The 21,821-nt window shown below is 38.2% G+C and overlaps 1 protein-coding gene across 2 annotated transcripts in view; it reads left to right on the top strand.

The window, feature by feature from the left end:
- The window catches only part of ASB2 (ankyrin repeat and SOCS box containing 2), a 39,544-nt gene extending 25,018 nt beyond the window's left edge, over window positions 1–14,526 (top strand). For both annotated transcript variants that reach the window (XM_089522447.1, XM_089522446.1), the window contains 4 exons: window positions 1,852–2,023; window positions 7,000–7,561; window positions 12,093–12,246; window positions 14,255–14,526. In XM_089522447.1, the coding sequence (XP_089378573.1) occupies window positions 1,852–2,023; window positions 7,000–7,561; window positions 12,093–12,246; window positions 14,255–14,391 (1,025 nt within the window). In that variant the 3' untranslated portion in view covers window positions 14,392–14,526. The remainder of the gene's footprint in view (window positions 1–1,851; window positions 2,024–6,999; window positions 7,562–12,092; window positions 12,247–14,254) is intronic.
- The last annotated feature ends 7,295 nt before the right edge of the window (window positions 14,527–21,821 follow it).

Here is a 21,821-nt window from a genome sequence, read left to right as displayed (position 1 = left end):
AGGGCTTATGTAATGAGTGCGCCAGTGGCATACGTGTTACACCGCCATGTGGTTTGGTGGCTGTGGTTTCCCGCTGGCGGAAAAACAGGCACTGGCAGACCACTCTTTTTAGGTGGTCTGTACCGTGCCACAGAAAGAGAAAAGAGGGAGTGGCTGATACAGAGAGAGAAAATGTGTCCATTCACCCAGTGTTCTCTTTGTCTCTATCCAAACACTGAGGTTGTTTCTGCCTTATGGCAACCCTAAAGCAACCCTATCCTGGAGTTTTCTTGGCAAGATTTGTTCAGAGGAGGTTTGCCATTCCCTTCCCTGAGGCTGAGAATATGTGACTTGCCCAAGGGTACCCAGTGGGTTTCCTGACCAAACTGGGAATTGAACTCTGGTCTCCAGAATTGTAGTCCAATACTCAAACCACTATGCCAAACTGGCTCCCGGCTTCATCCATTATTTTTAAATTTTATTTCAGAAACAAATGCCCACCCTTAGTAGCATGACCATGCGGTATGAACATTATTTCTGACAGGCACATCAAGCCCTGACTGCAAGGACTTACGCATTAAATTCAATGCAGTCAAGGAAACACATCATAGACAAGATGTCCCTTTTACCATTTAAATCAGGGGTGGACAACCTCTAGCCCTCATCCTAATTTCAAAAACCTTATGAATATAAAAAGTTCAGAACTGTAGCAAAAATGTGGGTATCCATCCACTATCAGTTATTATTATACAGTAATTATAAATAATGTGTTGCTATGTGCCTTCAAGTTGTTTCCTACTTATCGTGACTCTAAGGTGAACCTATCATGGAGTTTTCTTGACAAGATTTGTTCAGAGTTTGCCTTTGTCCCCCTCTGAAGCTGAGAGAGTGTGACTTGCCCAAGATCACCCACTGGGTTTCTATGGCTGAGTGGGATTTGAATCCTCATATCCAGAGTCCTTCTAGTCTAAAACTCAAATCACTATACCACACTGGCTCTAAATAAATATATGTGACATATTTATTCTAAATGTATTTCTAGGCCTAGCTGTCATGAGTGTTTATGCCAATATGCTAATATCAATCCATTAAAAACAATAATTCATTAATATCAGTTGTTATTAATATGTCATTGATACATTGGTTTTACATTTTTTTAAATTGGTTCTAAAAATTGATTACTAAAGATTGCTTAAAAATCCCTTCACATTCAGATTACCTCTGATAGTAAGACATTAACCATTATTTTAAAAATTTGCATTATTATTATTATTATTATTTTCTTCTTATATCTCACCTTTCTCCAACATAGAGACTCAAAATTTAAAACAAACAAACAAACTAAAACAAGTGTTCAATACTTTCACAAAGTAGGGGCAATGGATTAATTTTTAATGAATTATTTTCAAACTGTGTATTGCTTTAACCTTCTGACAAAAACCAAATACCCCAAAGAGAATGTGCTCCCCTCCCTGCTTATTTTGTGAGCAAAATACAGTCAGCTCTTGCCAACCATGGGCTTGCCATCCACAGGTTTAAGCGCCCACATATATCTCAACCCCATTGTCCCCAATGGAGGTGCATACATGTGGCTTTGTCACCATTAAAATCAATGGAAATTGAGGTCCATAGTTTTTGGCGTCCGCAGGAGGTTCTGGAATGGAACCCCCATGGATACAAAGCACTGACTGTATTCTCTACATGTAGGAATGCTGTGTTGTGTTCAAAGCAGTCCTTGTATGGTTTATGTCACTACACTAATACCATGAGAAGTCTACATACAGTATCGTCTTTATTACAGAAATGTCACCATAAGCAATTGATTCTAAATTTCTAAAATTGAATGGTGCCCTATATCTCTTTCATTCCCAGGTGCTGACATTAATACCCAGGCCAGTGACAAAGCCTCTGCACTCTTTGAAGCTGCTAAAAATGGCCATGAGAAGATTGTGGAATTTCTCTTGTCCCAGGGTGCTGATGCTAACAAAGCCAATAAGAATGGGTTCTTACCTATCCACATGGCCTCTAAAAAAGGCTATTACGAGTAAGTTGCTTTGTTTATTCTGCAGGACTGTCAGAATTCTGAGCTTGTATTCAGTGATATGCTTTTGTTAGATCATTGCTTCTGCCAAAGTTAGTGAGTTGTCTCCCTTTGCACCCTAAAATCTGCCGTGGAGGACTAGAAACCCCCTTGGAGCAGGGTTTTTTGGCATTGTGGAGGGCAACAGTGAGTAGAGGAAGGGAATAAAGTCCTAATTCCATTGGATACCAAAGTACACCATAGGATATCAAAGCCAGCATTGATCATTGGAACATAGCTTCGGAGGTCAGGGTCTGAATTTCACTGGGTGATCTTGAGCAAATCATACTTTCACAGCCTCTGAGGAAGGCAAAGGCAACCCCCTCTGCACAATGCCTTAGAGTCACCATAAATCAGAAACAACGTGAACCACCACCACCAAAGTACAATATTAGGCATCCAATAATAGAGTTGGGATAACCCATGAGGTTATTGATTTAGTCCAGTGCTTCTTAAAATATCTAATCTGACAGATAGGTAGGGATTCCTCCACCCTCACCACAATGTGCTAGGGACTGGCACTATATTTGTGCAAAAGGGATACACCTGTTTCTTTCTTTCCTGAAATTTTGCTGTGGACTGGTAGGTGATGTCTCATGGACCATCACCAATCCATAGGCCACCACTTTGAGTAGCACTGATCTAGTCCAGAGCCCTGCTCAGTGCAAGAAGCTTGCAACTAGAGTATCCCTGATAAATGACTCTTAAGCCTGTGCTTAAGTACCACCAGTAAAGCAGCTGAACCCTTTGTAAATAAAATGTTAGTGGATAGCTGTCAGTAACAGAACAGAAGCCAAAGAATTCAATTTGATATAATATTGCAGGATAAAATCAGTGACATAGACTTGAGTCAATTGACTCAGACTCAAGTTGATTTCAGCTTACTTCATTGACTTGCCACGGACTCGACTTGGCAATAAATGATGCTTTGACTTGACTTGACGTGCAACTTGTATATTTTTAGTTATTTTTTTTTCTTTTTTGCTGGCATCATTGGCTTTGTGCAGCAGGCAAGGCCAACTCCCAGAGTGTGGGGTGTGTTTCTCAGAGGGAAACGCAAATGTATTAGGCAATGGGGTTATAGTGGAAGGATCCTTCTAAAATGTTTGAAGGTTTCTTTGATGTGCAGCAGGGACAAGCTGCCAAGCAGACCTCAAGCCCCACCTCAAGCCCATTGTTTAATGTGCTTGCTGTTCCCCTCCAAGAAACATACACCACCTTTTTTTTTCCTGTTTAGATTGGGCTCCCAGATTTAAGATTTTACTTCAGTCTCAACTTGAAAGTATTTTCAAGGACGTGAGACTCGACTTGAGACATGAGAGCTAGAGTAAAAGAACTGACTACATTGCTGGATAAAATACAAAGATATAGTCATGTTAATCTGTAGAATCAATATGTAGAGAGATCTTGCAGCACCTTTGAGACTAACTGAAAGAAAGACGTTGGCAGCATGAGCTTTCATAGACTTACTGTATATGCTCATGTATAAATCTAGAAATTATAATTTAAAAATTGACCCAAAAAACCTAAGCTGACTTATCCATGAGTCAATGTAAGTACTGTATTTTAGTTCATATTTAAAAAGAAACCATCCCCTGGTGAAAGGCAAGAGCATATCTGTCCTGGAAGCACTGATCTGCCTCTATTCTATCATCCATCCAGCCTTTAATCTTAACACAAAGAGTTATGCCTGTTGGAATTTTGTATGTTCTTTTACATTGTTTTCCTTCATGCCCCTAAGTTTTATCCTCAACTTATCCACGAGTCATTTCAGAATTTGTAATTTTTACCCAAAAACCTGCCCTTGACTTATACATAAGGTCAATTTATAGTCGAATATACATGAAAGCTCATGCTGCCAATTACTTTCTTTCAGTTAATCTCAGAGGTGCTACAAGATTTCTCTACATACTGGATAAAATAGTCACTGAAGCAAAGTTGGACCCCTCTCTGCTTCAAACCTAAACAAACAAAGCCTCACATAGAATTTCATTTTGCAAAAATTGGTTAATATTGATTCATGAGATCAGAAATGGTTTAAAGATTTTTTTAACACTATTTAAAGATCAAGAATTTATTAAAAAGTTGTGAAATGAAAGTGTTAAAGAGTTTCGCATCTGTAGTGGCTTATACAAAGTATGTAAATGACACACTTTGCTCCCCTTCTCTGTAGCCAGTTATTTTTAATCCCGTAGGTATTCTGAACAACAACACTGTTCACGGTGACCTCTCTTTGTAAGCATGTGGATTTAATATGTAATTCCCTGCAGAAATTCCATGTTCAGAGTTACTGCCAGGACATGAAGGCTCCATAACATCAGAAACGCCAAAGAGATTTTGTGTGTGTGTGTTTCACTTTTTGCAGATTGCCTGTTTATTATCTATTATGTATGATGGCCTCATTTTGTTTGGAAGGTGTATGTTGAGCTTGTCAACTCCTTGATTTTAGTGAGACATTATTTAGCACAGCCACTAGCATTTATGACTGAGAAATGGTGGTTATTTAATTTCTTGTGTCTTGATGCCTAAATATATACATAATGACATCATATAATGGGAGGCTAATCTGCATTATCAAGAAGTAATGGATCTCATGGTGGGAGAAAAGCAGGATTTAGCTTGCATTTGCACTGCAGAAATAATTCAATTTGATTCCACTTTAACTGCCATGGTTCAATGCTATGGTATCCTGGGATTTGTAGTTTTTGTCAGATATTTAGCCTTTTCTGCCAGACAACTGGTGCCACAACAAATTACAAATCCCAGGATTCCATAGCATTGAGACATGGCAGTTAAAGTAGTATCAAGCTGCTTTATTTCTGCAGTGAAGATGAAGCCATGAATTAATTAAAGAAATAAGTCAGTCAGAAAGGTTTGCAGATGAGCCTGTCATTATGGAAAGGAGGGAAGAATACTAACAAAGAGACAAAAAGAGGACCAAAGAAAAACATGAAGACCATGAATTTGTACATGAAATTTAAAATGTTTTATATAACTGTATACAAAGAATCTTATACCAACATATACACCCCTTCCTTTCCCCCCTCTTCTCTCCCCTCTCACACACTTCAGGATAATGTATACATTGCTACAACATCTTTTAAATGTTTATATAAATTATTTTATATTTCATGTATGTACTGATGGTATGATCAGTTCAGTTTTTACAAATATACTTGAATGCATTCTTATCTGTACTTGTGATCAAATTGCATTTCATGCCCAGGTAGTATATTTTATAAAGATAAAAGATATTTTATATGAAATTATATTTTATCAATATTCTTTCAAGGTTTATGTGTGAACTGATTATCTTTCATATAATTTTTGTAGTGCTTTTAACCTGGATTGCTGGAGAACAGGGTCAAATCTCTGCTCGGCTGTGGAAACCCACTGGGTGACCTTGAGCAAGTCCCACTCTCTCAGCCTCAGAGAGAGACAAAGGCAAACCCTTTCTGAACAAATCTTGCTATGAAAACCCTGTGATAGATTCACATTAGGGTCACTGTAATTCAGAAATGACTTGAAGGCATGCAAAAATCCATCATATGCATGGTGAACAAAGAAGAACACTGATCACATATGTCTCACTGAAACAATGTCAGTAGCCAACCAACATTGTAGTGTCTCTTTAACTCTGCTGTAGGAAGCCTGCTTGAGCAAGAAATCCATCTCAGACCTTAAATTTTAATAAATCCCAGTAAATTGCAGAAGGATGACTAATGCTAGTACTTGGCTTATACCCCTTTCAGCACTGTGTGTGACTTGTAAGCTATTATGGCTATTACAAAGCATTTGTTATTAGTGGACACTTGCCAGCTAAAGCGCACCCTGGCTTTCCACCTTCCAGGGAGCATCACTGCTGGAGTGAGGTCAGCCTCTCTGTTTTGAGATATCATCTGGACATGAATTTCCTCAGGAGGTTTCATTATTTCCTTCTGATGAAGGCATAATGTCTTGAGAGCAAGAGTAAAGGCAAGTAGATAAGCTGGTAGTTGTTCTTCCTAAGGTTTTTCATTAGCAAAATAAATAAATAAATAAAAATGCTCCAGCTGTTTAGACCAGGAATCGGGAACCTTTGGCCTGCCAGATGTTTTGACACACATTCCTATCAAACTCATGCAGTATGGCCAATGGTAAAAGATTGTGTAGTCGTTAACAACCCAGAGGGCCAACAGTTCTTTATTCTTAGCTTAGACCTTTTCTCTGCTTTAACTCTTCATATATGCAATCAGCCTGTCTCACACAAATTGTTCAAGAATATTTCAGATATAAGCATTTACTCCTCTGCCCATCCCCTTCTTGAGTACAAAATGCATCTCGGTGGGTAAGTTTGGTCTTTGCAATGCAGAATACGATATGGTGAAAACATGTTAGCCTTTGCTGGTCCTTTGCCTTTTTCCATTATAGTTGGTGACTATGGTCTCATCTGCACTGCAGAAATAATGCAATTTGATACCGCTTTAACTACCATGGCTCAATGCTATGAAATTCTGGCATTTGTAGTTTTTATGAGATATTTAGCCTTCTCTGTGAGAGAGTTCTCGTCCTAGAACAAACTATAAATGCCAGAATTCCATAACTGTGAGCCATGGCAGTAAAAGTGGTGACAAACTGTATTATTTCTGCAGTGCAGATATAGCCTCAGGGTATGCAAGCCAAGGAGAATATGGGACAGGAATTGCCATTCACCACAGCATTGCCTTCAAGGTTTTGAGTAAATGTAATCTGCACATGAGCCTGATATACACAAGGCCATTGGTTTCCCCAAGCCTCTTGTGGTCATTTGTTATAATCAGGTTGACAGCAGAGATGATTTTGTTTCAGTTGATGTGTTAGCACAACACCTGTCATAAGAGGATTCCTAGATTGTGGGAAAACATTCTTGGTTATGAAAGTAATTGGATTCACATTTGGCCCTTGATTAATTTTTTTGCCAGGATTGTGAAAATGCTTCTCCCAGTAACCAGCCGCACTCGAATCAAGCGCAGTGGCATCAGTCCTCTGCATCTGGCAGCTGAAAACAATCGCGATGATGTCTTAGAAGAGCTGGTTGAGGCTGGTTTTGATGTGAACGCCACTCTCTCAGAGGAACGTTCCCGTCTTTATGAAGACAGGCGCACCAGTGTCCTCTACTTTTCAGTCATTAACAACAATATCTTTGCTACTGAGCTGCTTCTGGAGGCTGGGGCCAACCCCAACATTGACCTCATCAACCCACTGCTCATATCCATCCGCCACGGTTGCTTGAAGACAATGAAGCTGCTTCTTGACTACGGAGCCAACATTGATGCCTACATTGCCTCCCACCCTACTACTTTTCCTGCTACCATCATGTTTTCAATGAAGTACCTTTCTCTGTTGAAATTTCTGATGGATTTAGGCTGTGATGCCTACTCCTGTTTTAAGTGTCAGTATGGGTGTGGCCCACATCCTCCCATTGATACTAGAAGGGACAGGTATAATGACCAACAGGTGAATAAAAAGCAAAACAGTGTACAGGTAAGCTGCCTCTTATCATCTCTAAGATATTTTTGTGAATGTATGGGATCTGCCAGTTCACACATTATGCTGGTCTGCATGACTGGCTGCAGCCTGGGATAAGCAGAATTACTCACACAGGTGAGAAATGTAGCAAGTGAGTCCAGTTATACAGTTCTCATTTTCGCAGACACTTCCCATCTTCTCTGCTTGCAGCATTCACAGGATTTCCTGCCAGTTCTGTTTGAGATCTGCCAGTTCACATATTGTGCTGGTCTGCATGACTGGCTTCAACCTGGGATAAGAAGAATTACTCACATGAATGGCAAATGAAAGGTCACATATCCAAAGTCATCTTAATCTCGAGCAGAAATCTAAAAAGAGAATAAAGCCCAGTAATGATTAAATGAGACAGTGTGGTATGGTTTGAACATGGGACTACATGCACTCAGCCCTGAAAACCTTGTGATTGGACACCATGAGTTGGAAATGACAGCACACAAGAACAATAAGTGGGAGAACGTTATCAGTTGTAGATAACAACATAAAAGCTCTGTCAGGGATGATGGGAGTTGTAGCTCTTCACCTCTGGCTCTAACTCACCACCTTGTTATGCAGCAGAGCTGACCAGCTTTGGTCAGTGGTTAATGCTTTTCTTCCAAGCAGCAGAGTTTCAGAGAATAGGCTGAAGACTCTGACAAACTCTCCAAGCCTTCTCACTCTTCTTCCTCAGATGTCTCCAAACTTCTCCAGGATTCTGCTGACACTTGTATCTTCACCCAAGACACCAGACAACTCAGTAGTCTTATATAAAAGATCTACTTTATTCTACTATATACAAATACTATATGCCCTACAAATCACAATTTCTACAATCTTCAATACTCACACAACTCCACAACTACCCACAAAATACATTGGCAAACATAGCAATTATTATAGCCATTGTCAAACACCACCCACTTAGTTTCCACCCAGTGGGCGTGTACATCCATTTTGATTGGTTCACATAGTTCAACCCATACTTAAGAATTTCATCATTTCACCTTGTACACTTAATGAATCTCAGGTGTTTCCAATTGTACATTCTATAATTCTGTCCTTGACATTCAAAACTTCTAAATTACATTAGCTTTTTCACCTGTGTGGCTTCTTAATTGCTCTTGCTTAGTCACTGTGACTTTCACATACATGTTTTATTTCTTTCACTGTATGTCCCATGTTGCATTTTCCTTAACAAGCTCTACCTTTAGTCTCTGGCTGTTCTAATTTAAAATATGTTAAATATCAGCTGTTGGAAATGCCTTGATATAAAATTTTACAAAGCCACTACCAGTCTGAGTGGCATATGTTATTCAGCTCAGAAAAAAAGAATAACTATTCAGAAAGTGTAGAGATAAGCTATGGTCACTGAAAATTTAGGAGCTATGGTCCCAAAAAATAACTTTTCAAAAGACATAATAACATCTTGTCCAGCTGTAAGGCAGTTTTTTCCAAATACAGTGGACCTTTGTTATACGCTGGGGTTTGGTTCCAAGATCCCCCGTGGATAACAAAATCCGTGTATGCTCAAGTCCCATTAAATATAATGTAATAGCAAAATGGTGTCCCTTATAAAAAATGGAAAATCAAGCTTTGCTATTTGAAATTTATACTTTTTTTGAACATTTTCAAACCGTGTATGCTTGAATCTGTGTATAAAAAAATCCGTATATAAGAAGGGTCAACTGTATGTGATTAGAGTCAACTTGCAGTATTTCATCTTGGATTTTTATTTTTAAAAAATCTGCATAGGTTTGGGACTCAGTGGGTGCTTAAAATCAGCATCTTTAAGTTCCTCTTAAGCCCCTTTTCATGCACATACCTTGAATATAAACGAAGCCTGAAGTGCTGGAAGGAACTTTGTACAATGAAAGTTGCTGAAAGACTAATGAATAATAATCTATTTCTCCACACCACTGGGAAAGAGGAGAAACAGTTAATATTAACTTAGAAATGTGCATATTAAGTGGGATGTGCAACAAAATGTTACAGCATACCTCTATGCACAGTTCCAGCCACTTCTCCAACGCTTTTTTCAGGATATGTCATTCTAGCTGCCCTATCTACACCACTAATTACTTTTTGTCCCTCAGTATTTCTAGGCAATTTGTCAATGTTCGATGCCCACTGAGTATGCTCATGCTTCATTGAGCTGTTCATGGAAGTCCTCCATCCCTTAGTTTTATGTTTCTAAAGAATTTTTGTACTTTCTTTTTGGGATTGGGATCCCTCTTGATGTTTCTCCCAAGCCTGCCGATATTCACATCTTAGGCATGGAGGATGGTGCTTAGCTGCACTGGAAAAGAAACTCAGAAAGTGGGTTGCTAAAAAATTTAGAGTATATATAACTTTGAGAGAGATTAGATTTGAATACCACTAGAGGGCATTTGAACTATTTCACCAAGAGAGAAACTCTTATTTACAACTTGTTTCCCCATTCTTGTTCTTTCCTTACTTCATACAGCAGCAAAATACTCCTTTTTTATTTTTTTATTTTCAGAGCAGTATTAAAAATGGAAATGGAGGAGGGTGATAGTCTCAAAACATATTTTCCCATGATGTTACTGGTGTTTTAAGAGCTGAGCAATGAACTATGCTAAAGAAGACTGTAATAAGACACTGTGTGAAAGTTGATTCAATGTAGCCTTGCATTTTGTGTTTTACATATATGTAGGCAAATCAGTTTTTTTGTGTTAGCTAAATGCAGAATTCATTATGCAGTTAAATTAAGGCTAAATTATAAAGGATCTAGGCTATCCTTTTTGGAAATTGCTATGACATGACCAGACATATGTAAAACAGCAGGTTTTGACATCTGCAGACCAAAGGCCAAAAGCTGAAAGATCAGCACACATTGAAGTAATAGAATTCTAGACTGTATTTATTTTAATATATATGCTGCCTTTAACTTGTCAACAAGAGGGGTACTATAGATTTGTAAAATCTCTTCCATATATGTAGTAAACTAGCACATCAGGCAGTGGGCTGAATCAAAGCTTTCTCCCTGTTATGCTACTTTATTGCCTGCAGTGACAAGTTTTACAGAGGGGTATATTCAGAACAGGCTCTTTACACCTAGAACTTTCAATGGTATTGTGAAAAAAATTAGTGTACATTACCTCGCTCTGCATATTATACAGAGCTAATCTGACACTGCTTATGTGTCTGGCTTGCATACCTGTAAAGTCAATCTACTGAAGAAATGCAATTTCCCAGCAGTCATTACCTTTCTTTAATTTCCTTACCAGCGTTTATCCAACATCATGGTGTGTGTAAAGTAGATGAGTAAATAATAATAGTTACAATTGCCATAACAGTAATGGCAGAAAGGGAGTCTCAAAAGAAGAAATGGACTATATAAATATGAATTCAGCTGCATAACATGCTTAATAAAAGAATATCCCCATTCAATTTCCCTGAAAACTGCTCCCCATCCAGTCACAAATGTATGCCCTCCAATATTTGCCAAATGAAAGTGTGTATAGCTCCCTCAAGTGGAATTGCCAGAAGACAGCATAAGAGTCTCAAGAAAAACATTTTGGAATCAGATTTGAAATATCATTTTTTAACACCAGAGCAAGGGCAGCTGGTGGCAATCCATGGGCCAGTAAATGTGATCTTGGTTTCACTCTCAAATGTAAAGGACCTATTCAAAGAGATGTACCTGTCCGAGGGATAGATTCAGCAACCTGAGGTATAACCACACACTGCAGAATTAAAGCAGTTGGACACCACTTTAACTGCCATGACTCTATCCTATGGAGTTCTGGGATTTGTAGTTTGATGAGATATTCGCCCTGGTTTCTCAGAGAGCTCGGTGTCTCACAAAACTGCAAATTTCAGGATAACATTATGGCATTTAAAGTGGTGCCACACTGCTTCAATTCTGGAGCGGGGCTACACCAAGAAGTAGCTCATTTAAAGTTTGGACTGAAACTTGAAGCAAACTTCTTGTAAAATAAATAAATCATGTTTACATTTAGATAATTTACATTTACATATCCTAGCTACATATTTTTCAGCCTGACGTACAAAACTACTAGGTCACTAAAGTTACAATTTTAAAGTTTTTTCATTCATAGGAAATATTTGGGTTAGTTCCTCATCCAATGCCAGATATTTTTCAGAATACCATGTGTGTTGGGGGGGGGAAGCAGGTCAAAAAATCAGCAAATAGTGGCTACAAGTATATATAGTAAGACAGTAAATTAAGAACTATGCTTTGTACACTTTTAATACATATTGTACATATGTGCAATATAATCTCTTATCCTGCAATATGCATTACTATGCACTTTTCTTTTAAATGAGCAGTTTCCTCTTTTATCTGCCTGGTTAAGTGTTATTGCCTGCTGGTTTTATTAATGAATTTGTTTTTGTTGTTATTTTATTGTTTTCATTTTTTCTACATTGCTCAAAGAGCTTTACTATGGGAATGGTAGATCATATATTTAATTAATTGCTTTAGTTAAGTAATGAATATTAACTAATGTCTTATTCTTCTCCCCAGTTTTGTGAAATGGTTTCAGCACCGGAGATAAGTCGTTGGGCAGGACCGATTATTGATGTTCTTTTGGATTACGTGGGCAATGTGCAACTTTGTTCCCGGCTGAAGGAGCACATTGATAGTTATGAAGGGTGGTCTAACATTAAAACCAAAGCAGGTTGGTTAATATAGGGTGTGGTTCTATATAGGAATGTAATTGATTCATTGCAAATTGCTGTTTGCTGGTAAGATGCTCCAGTCCACTGGCAGCAATTCCCTTGGCCCAGGCAGAATCTTCTTTATTCAAGAATGGGCCCTCCCAGTATGATAATACCAAAAGCAAATTATTAGAGTTACTACTGTACCATTTCATATAATGCATTATGATAGCAGTTGTGTGTGTGATAACATTAGGATTTTTGAAAGCAGGTGCAAAAAAAAAAGATGGGTAAGGTAGTTCCCTTCTTAGATCAATTTTCATTGGTGAAAGATTATGAAAGTTTGCCATAAAAAAAAAAAAAACACATGCTGAACCCATGGAAAAAATATTGTGCTCAACATTATACCTCTCATGGGAGGATAGGGAATGAGGCAATATGCAGTTCTAGGCTACAACTGAGCTACAAAGGTTTTTAAAAATCATAAATTTCTTCAGCTGCAGCTTGAGCTTAACTCAGGCTCTTTGCTCTCACAGTGATCTAAACACTGTTCTAAAATACTATCCCTTTGATAACCAAGGGATAGTTATAAACAGTAATTAGCAGAATCATGTTCTATATTGATGTATTTATCACTGAAAACTACCTTCCTCTCTCTTTGGAAATTTGAACCTTCCTTTCTATTGGGAGAGGGATGGGGTGGCTTAGTAGTTAAAATGCCAGTTCTTATGATTGCAAGATCAGGGGAAGGAGGATAACCCCGTTCTACTGTCAGGTTTACAGATCATGATTACACATTTGGCTTATTATCATAATATGCAGGCACTTTAGGAAAATCAAGAATTAAACTCAATTTTGTGCCTTCAAGTTGTTTCCGACTTTTGGTGACCCTAAGGTGACCCATTCCCAGGTTTTTCCTGGCACAATTTGATCAGAGGGAATTTGCCTGTATCTTGCTCTGGGGCTAAGAGAGAGTGACTTGCCAAAGGTCATTCAGTGGGTTTCCATGCCAAGTGGGGATTTGAACCCTTGTCTCCAGAGTCATAATCCAGTGCTCAAACCATTATAACCTAAAATGCAATATATGTGAGGTTCAGGCATCTTCCTTCAAGAAAATATCAATATAAGAGCTAAAACCCAAATGTCCAGAGGCCAGCTGAGTGAACACTATGCAGCTGATGTTGTGCCTTTCAGTCTGGGAGTGCCGGAAATTACTTAGGACTACCCATGCCTTGGCCTAGTGTTTTGTTGGCACTGTAGCTGTTGCTGAGCTGGAGGAGATTTAGATCTGGTATAATTTTGCTCCATCCTCAGTCCACCTCTTTCTTGGCTCTTATGCTGACAGATCCTAGGGGAGATCTATTGGCAGATCTCTCTAGCAGCAGCTCTCTGATCACCTGGCATAAAGGTACTTCTGGACAAAAGGGATTTCTGATAGCAGAGGATGCTTGTTTCTAATCCTTATTCTTGCATCTTGTACATCTTTGAATTAGGAATCCAGTGTATACCAGGAACCTCTGTTAACCATAACTTCATGTTGCAACCAAAGTAGAACATTGTGTTTATTAGTATTCATGGTTTAAAGTCGGCTTCCATATTCTAGCTGATTTGAAAACCATTTACCATAGCCCTGCTGTAATGGGACAAAATGAGAAGTGAAGCAGCAATGAACAAGTATTTGGAGGTCATTTATATTTTAACCTGCAAAAATTAAAAATTAAACCAAGAATCTGATGATCCAAACTAGATGCTAGTGTTAATACTGCCTTTTGAATTGTCTTTGTAATGATTTTTTTCTATTTCTCTATTTTTAATGTTGTCCCTGTGGCCACCTTGGAATTTTTAAAATTGTTTGATGGTATAGGAATTTTAAAATGAGCTGTACTTCTATGTTTTTTTTTAAAAAAAATATTGTATAGAAATTAGAACCTGGAAATTGGAAATTTGGAACCTTCAAGCCAAGAAATGGTTGAAAAACAAATGTATAATTATTTACTTACTAACCTGAGGTTATTTTCTCATTTCCAGAGCCACCAAGGCCACTTGTTCACCTCTGCCGCATCAAAGTTCGAAGTCTGATTGGGAAGAAACGTATTTCTCTTATTGACTCTTTGCCTCTACCGGGAAGATTAATTCGCTATTTGCAACATGATTATAGGCACTGACCTTGGATGAGCTTGTCAGTCAATCATTTCATGGAGTGACAGCCATATTTATGACAGAGCACACAATCAAATGTTGGGGTCAGACTGATATAACAGAAGAAAGATTTTGCTTTGCCATGTAAGAAGTTTTTTTTTTTTTTAAAAAAAAGATGTCTGCATGGGAGGAGATGATCTAGCAATGTTAAATATATGAATAATTGGAGATGATCCAGCAATGTTAAATGTATGGGTAACTGGTGAGAAATATCAGGTTAAAGGATACTAGGAGCAAGTGGCAAAAGAGCTTGTATGCTATCTTTTAGAGAAATTCACCTTGAATTGCTGAGCACATCAGTACTATGATGGTATGCAAGGAGGAGAGAGTGAAAGAGCACATGGGACAAGTTCACAAAGGCAATCACGATTATCTCATAATACACTCTCACATAGATAAATGTAGTATATGAGCCCAATTATAAGGCACACAAAAACATCAGAATGGTTAAATGGGCAAAGATTATTGCAGCATGGTTTTCTAGAGTGATACAGCTTTCTAGCTGTTTTTTCATTCACATTTTTCTTCTAATTTAGCTGGCTTTTTCTATCAAAGTTGATATTTTCAGTGATAAATATCAAGGGCCTTCAGCAATTTTTGTTGTTGTTGCACATAACTCATATTTTAAAGAGTTGGTATTGTAAAGAATATTTGGCCTGCGTTCCATTATTTCATCTTAACACAAAGCCCACTGAGCTAATGGTTGTGCATTTTCAGATTAGCAGAAAGGTGGATGCCAATAGAGTTATTGTCCAAGTTCCATAAAATGGTTGTACAGCTGTTTGCACAACCATTTACCAAATATTCAATCCAATGCAACTGCACTAGAAGGGATTTTCATTCTGCTAGTGATAAATTGGATTTTTGCCCATGGCATCCCCCCCTCCTCCAAAAAAAAAAAAAAAAGGTGAAGATTTTACAGGTAAGAACAGAATGATTCTTAAAGATTTAACCATAGGGGATATGTATATCATGTTAAATAGTCATAAGAATCATACAGGATTATAATTTAGTTTGTTATAGCACAGCAACCTTCAATTCTGATATCACTGAAGCCAATAATGTTTAATCCTATTATAGCAATAATGATTCGGGTCCTACATGGCTTCAGAAAGACTTCAGAAGAAACATATAGAACTTCTGTTGCTGTAAAACAGTGTGATTTTCATAACTGTCAGGAGATAATAGGCTAGCTTCTGATCAAGTAGTTTATTTTAATTTGATTGTGGATTTGGAATCCTGATATATAGCTGTATGAACAAGGGCTGAAACAGAGTAGTCTTCACATCCTATACTTTATATTATCTAAATAGAGGCTAAATAGCAATAAAAATTACTCCAAAATGAAACTGTAGTTTGCTTGGGATACATTTAAATGAGCTAATAAAGTGATCCCTTACAATGTCGCTGAAAGCAAATTCATTTTCAGAGGGGGCTGTGATTATAATTGGTTGGCATTCTGTTCATGTTGAACACTTCCATATGATCTTTTTATGTCTTCTTTATCCTCTTTATAATATATATTGGCTAAATAGATCCCTGATGTACATAAAAAAATTCCATATATAGATTATATCTAGAAGCTTGAGCTTTGATAAGATTTTGTTTTTTTTTTTTTTTTTTTTGAAAAGTGACAATAATAATCCTGGTGACTCTAAAGCCCAGCTACCTAAATAGAATCAAGCAGACTATATCTTCTAACATTGCAATGCAGGGCTGTGGCATAATAAACACTGTAAGATACAGAACACAGCAGTTTTTGCTATTGAGTAAAAGAAAATATTCCCAACAATATTACCAAAACTGCAAGTTTACATTAAGCTTAAAAGTTTTTAAAAAAATATTTGAATTGTGAATGGAACAATGATATTGTTCTTGAATCTAAAGTCCAGTGTGCATGAAGGAGTTGAAGAGTCAGTTGGCTCAGGATTTTAAAAGGGAAAAAGTCACTTTTCTGTTATCCAGTACTGTATATTGAAGGATAAGCATCACAGAAAAGGCTTTCCTAACTTTTCTTCCATCCCACATGAAGAACACTCACATGTCCATAAACCATGAACAATGGCAATTAAGTGATTACTCTGCAGAAAAAAGTTAACACAAACCTCAGGAGATTATGTACATAAAGAGAAGAAGAAATGGTCCATTGAAAAGTTCCCTGGGTAACTGTGCTTTCACTTGATACTGCCATCCTTTTTATACAGTTGGTTTACATTTTTTTGCACATAGTACATGCTACCTCTCACTCATTTTCTTCCACCTACGTAGCAGTTGAGCTATATGTAGAGAAATATTTTCATGCATAGGTCAGCAAAATTTGGTTTGCAGGAGACTAATGTATTAGAAAAATTAAAACTCCTTGAGCACTGGATTAATACACACAAAACTGTCTTTTGGGAGTGGGTGGGTGACAGGCTCTATAGTTAGTATATGGCCTTCGATTGCTCCAGTGATTTTCTAATAAACTTGAGTTTTAACTAATTATTTCACCAGTTATACCAAATTTGTATAAATTATCTTTTTATAAAAAGTCAATGCATCTGTATAAAAATGATTGTAAATTTGAAAGATGGAACAGTTAGGACTTTATAACAAGTCCAACAGTCCCAGTATATAGAATGCAGGCATATATTAACGGATGATGGTGATAGAAAATTCCTTAGCAGCATATATCAGATATTCAAGGAATATTCTATGACTTTTTCCACACTGTTGCCTGATTGATGTATTATTTCTATAGACACGTGTGCAATCCATTTTATGTAATAAGGCACTTTTGAACTTTGGTTTTGTTACAGCTTTTTAAAACTGTGGTATTTGATCACAGGAAATGATGTGTGTGTGCAGTATTTATAAAAGTGTTATATTTTTAGGTTTTATTGTTTGCATTAAATTTGAGTAAAATTGTTATGTGACTGTTTTTTTTAAAAAAATACAATAATATAGGCAAAACAAGAAATGTACCTGTTTACTGAGGCACATTTGCAACAGGAACCCAAATGTTGTAAATCACAATAATCACTGCAAAGAGAGCTGCATTTTCAGATGTTCTTGGCTGCCATTTTTCTCACACCATAAACATGTCCCATTTGCCCTTATCTGGAATTTGTGATGTGCATTAGATGTATGTCTAGAGCTCAGGCACGAGTTTTCCCATTCAGTTCAGTAGAAGGGTAACTTTCCCTCCTATAAAACAATGTAGATGTTGTTGCTTCCTCCACTAAAGTGAATTGAGAAGTTGAGAGCAAGGTGAGTTCATATCTGCATTGGAGTCCCTGTGCTCACACACGACTGGTAGGTATCAAGTATCATATTATTAGAAAAAATGTGGTAACTTTAGCAAAACTGCAAGTAAAAGTCAGAGCCACAGTGCAAATGTATAGATTAGAAACATGTTCTGGAATTTGTCCCCCAGCCCCTATAAAACCAACAGTCCAACACACACACATCTACCACATGACATCATATAAAGTTGTCTAAAGTCAGTATAATGTGGCAGGGAGATACAGTTTTCTGCACACTCTTGAACAGCTTTACAAATAAATTCATAGAAGTTACAAATGTACATTTATAATACTACCCTGCACACGTGGGTGTACATTAGCCATTTGTGGCATATTTTATATCAAAGCAAAGATAGCTACCATTTTTTAAAATTGCAAACCTTTTTCTGTCTTGTCCCTTAGAATCAGTTCTGACTCACCACAGGAGTCAGTTTACAAGCCTAAGATAATACAAAGAATTTTTAAAAGGTGCACAAAAAGAATATAAAATATAATAAACTGCTAGGTTGCTAGTGGGGTTTTTTTTTTTTTGTTTTGTTTTGTTTTTGGGGAGGCACATGATTTGATACCCATGCAGTCACTGAAGCATGAAGCCATGAATAAACCTATGGAATAGAGAACAAACTGCAAACAGAACATCTCATGACAAAATATCTGCCTACAGCCAGAATGCTGCTGTTTGATTTTTTACATTCATGGGAGCCTAATGAAGCTCTACATTCCTTCATATATTTTATTAACTGTGAATATTACTAATTTTTTGCCACAGTCAATGTCTTCTTGAAGATAAGAATTAACTAAGAAAAGTATAAATACTCTCAAATATAATTCCTGGAAAGAGGCAAGGTAACATCACATAAAACAACCCTGGTTTATTCACAGCAAGATTTTAATATGGCCATCATTTCACATTTCAGTAGGAAAAGATTTCAGTGTGAGGAGGCAAAATTCCTAAGGTTTAAATGGATAGCTTGCTATGTATTCGAGATTGAATTGAACAAAAGCAGTAAGATTTACAAGCATTTGTTGGAGTTACTTAGGCGGGATACAGACAGCCCCTTTGGGGCAGCCTGCACCCGCCCCTTTCCCCAACGGATCAGGCCCTCAGCTGCCACAGCGGCAGCCCCGAGGCCCCGATCCGCCACTTTTCAAGGCCGCAGGGAAGTGGCAAAAGGCCGCTTCCCCATGGCTTGGAAAGGGGTGCCCTTGGGGCTTCAAGCCCCAAGGACACCCTGACAGCGGCGGGGAAAGGGAGAAAGGGGCCGCTTGGCCTCTTTCTCTTTGTATCACTGGCACAGCCATTTAAAGACCACGCCAGCGATATGTACGGCCTCACGAAACGGAGCTCCTTCTGACACTGCTGAAAGGGTGTCACAAGCGCCTTTCATCGGCGCCAAGACGTCACATCCGCGCCGCCCCATTTGGAGGCGGCGCGGCTGTGACGTCGAAATAGTGGCGCCCATGTAGAAAGGGCGCCTCCATTACAACGCAGCGGCAATGTACTAGGGTTGCGGGGCGTCTGGAAAGGACGCCCTGAGGCAGCCCTAGTATGTGTGCAGGCCAGCGCTTTGCGCCAGTCTATACAACACCTTAGTTTTCAGCAGTATGAGACCACATATTATGGTAAGCAGAAGTAAAGGTGACCGATGCTGTAGAATAATCCCAGATAAAAAAAATTGGATAGGTGTCTGCATAAAATGTAAGAGGTTATTTCCTAAAGAGTGTCCATGCTATTTCTCTTTACCTCATTCTATATTAAAACAACCCAGAAGTGGACTGTGAAGAACAGAAAAACAAAATGCCCCCCTCCCCACAAGCCTTCTAGTCCTTGTTTAGCATCAAGACCAAGAAAAACTAGATTAGATTCCGAAACTATCTGGTTAGTATTCTGTTTTGTGGCCAGCCAGGTGTCTCTGGAAAGCTTTCAAGCAAGAAAAGACAACAGTTCTCCTGCTGCCGCTTCTCCTCATTAACTGATATTCAGTGGTACAGTTTACTGCTCCTGAACAAGGAGGTTCCATATGGCCTCCTTTTCAAAAGTCCATTTATATATAGATTCCTCATTTAGGAGGCACACATATCACATTTGCCTCATGTATTTCAATCTTTTCAGGACAGTCTACTTTTGATAAAATCTGGTTTACATCACTTAACACATCATGGTAATCAAATACATAAATATATTTAATTTATTTGACTAATATCTTAATGGTATTTGCAAATACTGGTTTTTCTTCTAAATGCCAGCCCTCTCAGCCACTGCATCAGTATTTGCACTGTATGCAGCACTTCATAACAGTATGTGCCTTGTCACCTATGGAACATTACATAAATAGTTCTTGCCACTTCCCTGTCTCCCCAAATGTTAATTATATAAAACAGCTTTATTGATCACCTGCAACAATAATCACAGCTCTCTGATTGACAGCACCTTAAGTTAAGGCCTCGGCTAGCAAGGATCTTTCTCACACTTTTATCTGAACCTAAGGTTTCATTTATACAAAACATGTGAAATACATTTAATATGGATGTAAAAGACCTTTAGTATAGGCCCCATTAACAGCAATAAACATGAGTTTGCAAAAGCATATAGTACTAGTCCGGGGGTGAGGTGGGGTGAACACAGTATTTAAGCTGGCCAGGTGCAAATATGTAACAAATAAATGCTGTTACGATTGCCTAGTGTATTTCAGTGCATCTCTGATCTGGGGGACTGGCAATTATTTTCTTCCAATGTGCTAGGCTATTTTGTTGTATGCCTACTAACTATAAGCTTCCAATTTATGATGTCCTTAAGGTGAACCCATCATGAGACTGGTAGCCAATGTCTCATTGATCACTATGAATAGCACTGCGTTGTTATTATTATTATGGGCCTTCAAGTCATTTCTGACTTATGACTACTCTAAGGCAACTCTAACATGGGGTTTTCATGGCAAGATTTGTTCAGTGTTTTGCCATTGTCTTCTCCTGAGGCTGAGAACTTAGTGAGTTTCATGGCCAAGTGGGAATTGGACCTCATTCTCCAGAGTCGTAGTCCAACACTCAAAACACTAAACCATGCTGTCTTAGATTTCATTTTTCTTGCTTCTAAATATTAGGCAGTTCACAGAATGGGAAATGACTAAAGCCAATCTTGTTAAAGGGACGTGTTCTTAGGGGTCAGACTACCTACGCACAGAAGAAAGAGCTATTGCTGCATTTACACCAAAATAGTAAAACAGTTCCCATCTCTTCCTTTGCTGACAGGAATGCACTTTCCCACTTGAAAGCATTCATACAGGGGAGACAAAAAGAAAACAACTTTTAAACTTTATTTTTGTTTGTTTGCTTGAACACTCTAAGTATTTACATGGCAGAAACTGAGTTCTTGTTTACAGAAGTATGGTTCTGCACCCTTTCTACAACTGTGCAAGCAAAGCCTCCCACTGAAGAACTTCATATTCATCATGACTTCTTATTAATAGATGCTTGGCCAGCTTAGGCACACAGGTTTTACTCCTTTGTTATCCACTGGGATTTTGCTCCAGGACCGCCTGTGGATATCAAAATCCATGGATGCTCAAGTCCCGTTAAGTACAACGGTGTAGTAAAACGGTGCTCTTTATATTTAGCATTTAGCATCATAGCGTTGGAAGAGACCACAAGGGCCATCCAGTCCAACCCCCTATAAAATGGCAAAATCAAGGGTTGCTTTTTTGGAATGTATATATTTTTTAAATCGTTTTAAGCCATGGATGGTTGAATCTGTGAATAAGAAATCCATGGATACAGAGGACCAACTATATATTAGATTATGGGGGAGTTGGTGGTGTGGCTTCAAGTTATTTCTGAATTATGGCAACCCTATCATGGGGTTTTCTTGGCAAGATTTGTTCAGAGGCAGTTTGCCTTTGCCTTCCTCTGAGGCTGAGTGTGTGTGACTTGTCCAGGCTAACTGGATTCCTATGGCTGAGCAGGAATTCAAACCCTTGGTTTCCAGAGTCATAGTCCAACGTTCAAACGACTGGCTCTCATTTTTGTTATTATTTTTATTATTATTACATTTTAAAACCAGTGCTGGGCTCCCCTCAAACCCTACCCTTCCACCTCAGTGTTATCCTCGCAGCAGC

This window comes from Sceloporus occidentalis, unplaced genomic scaffold (assembly GCF_023333645.1).
Source record: "Sceloporus occidentalis isolate IW3139 unplaced genomic scaffold, rSceOcc1.0.p SCAF_4, whole genome shotgun sequence".
NCBI classification, from domain to species: domain Eukaryota; kingdom Metazoa; phylum Chordata; class Lepidosauria; order Squamata; family Phrynosomatidae; genus Sceloporus; species Sceloporus occidentalis.
Note: the sequence above shows the minus strand (reverse complement) of the source record. Positions and strands in the feature narration are given on the sequence as shown.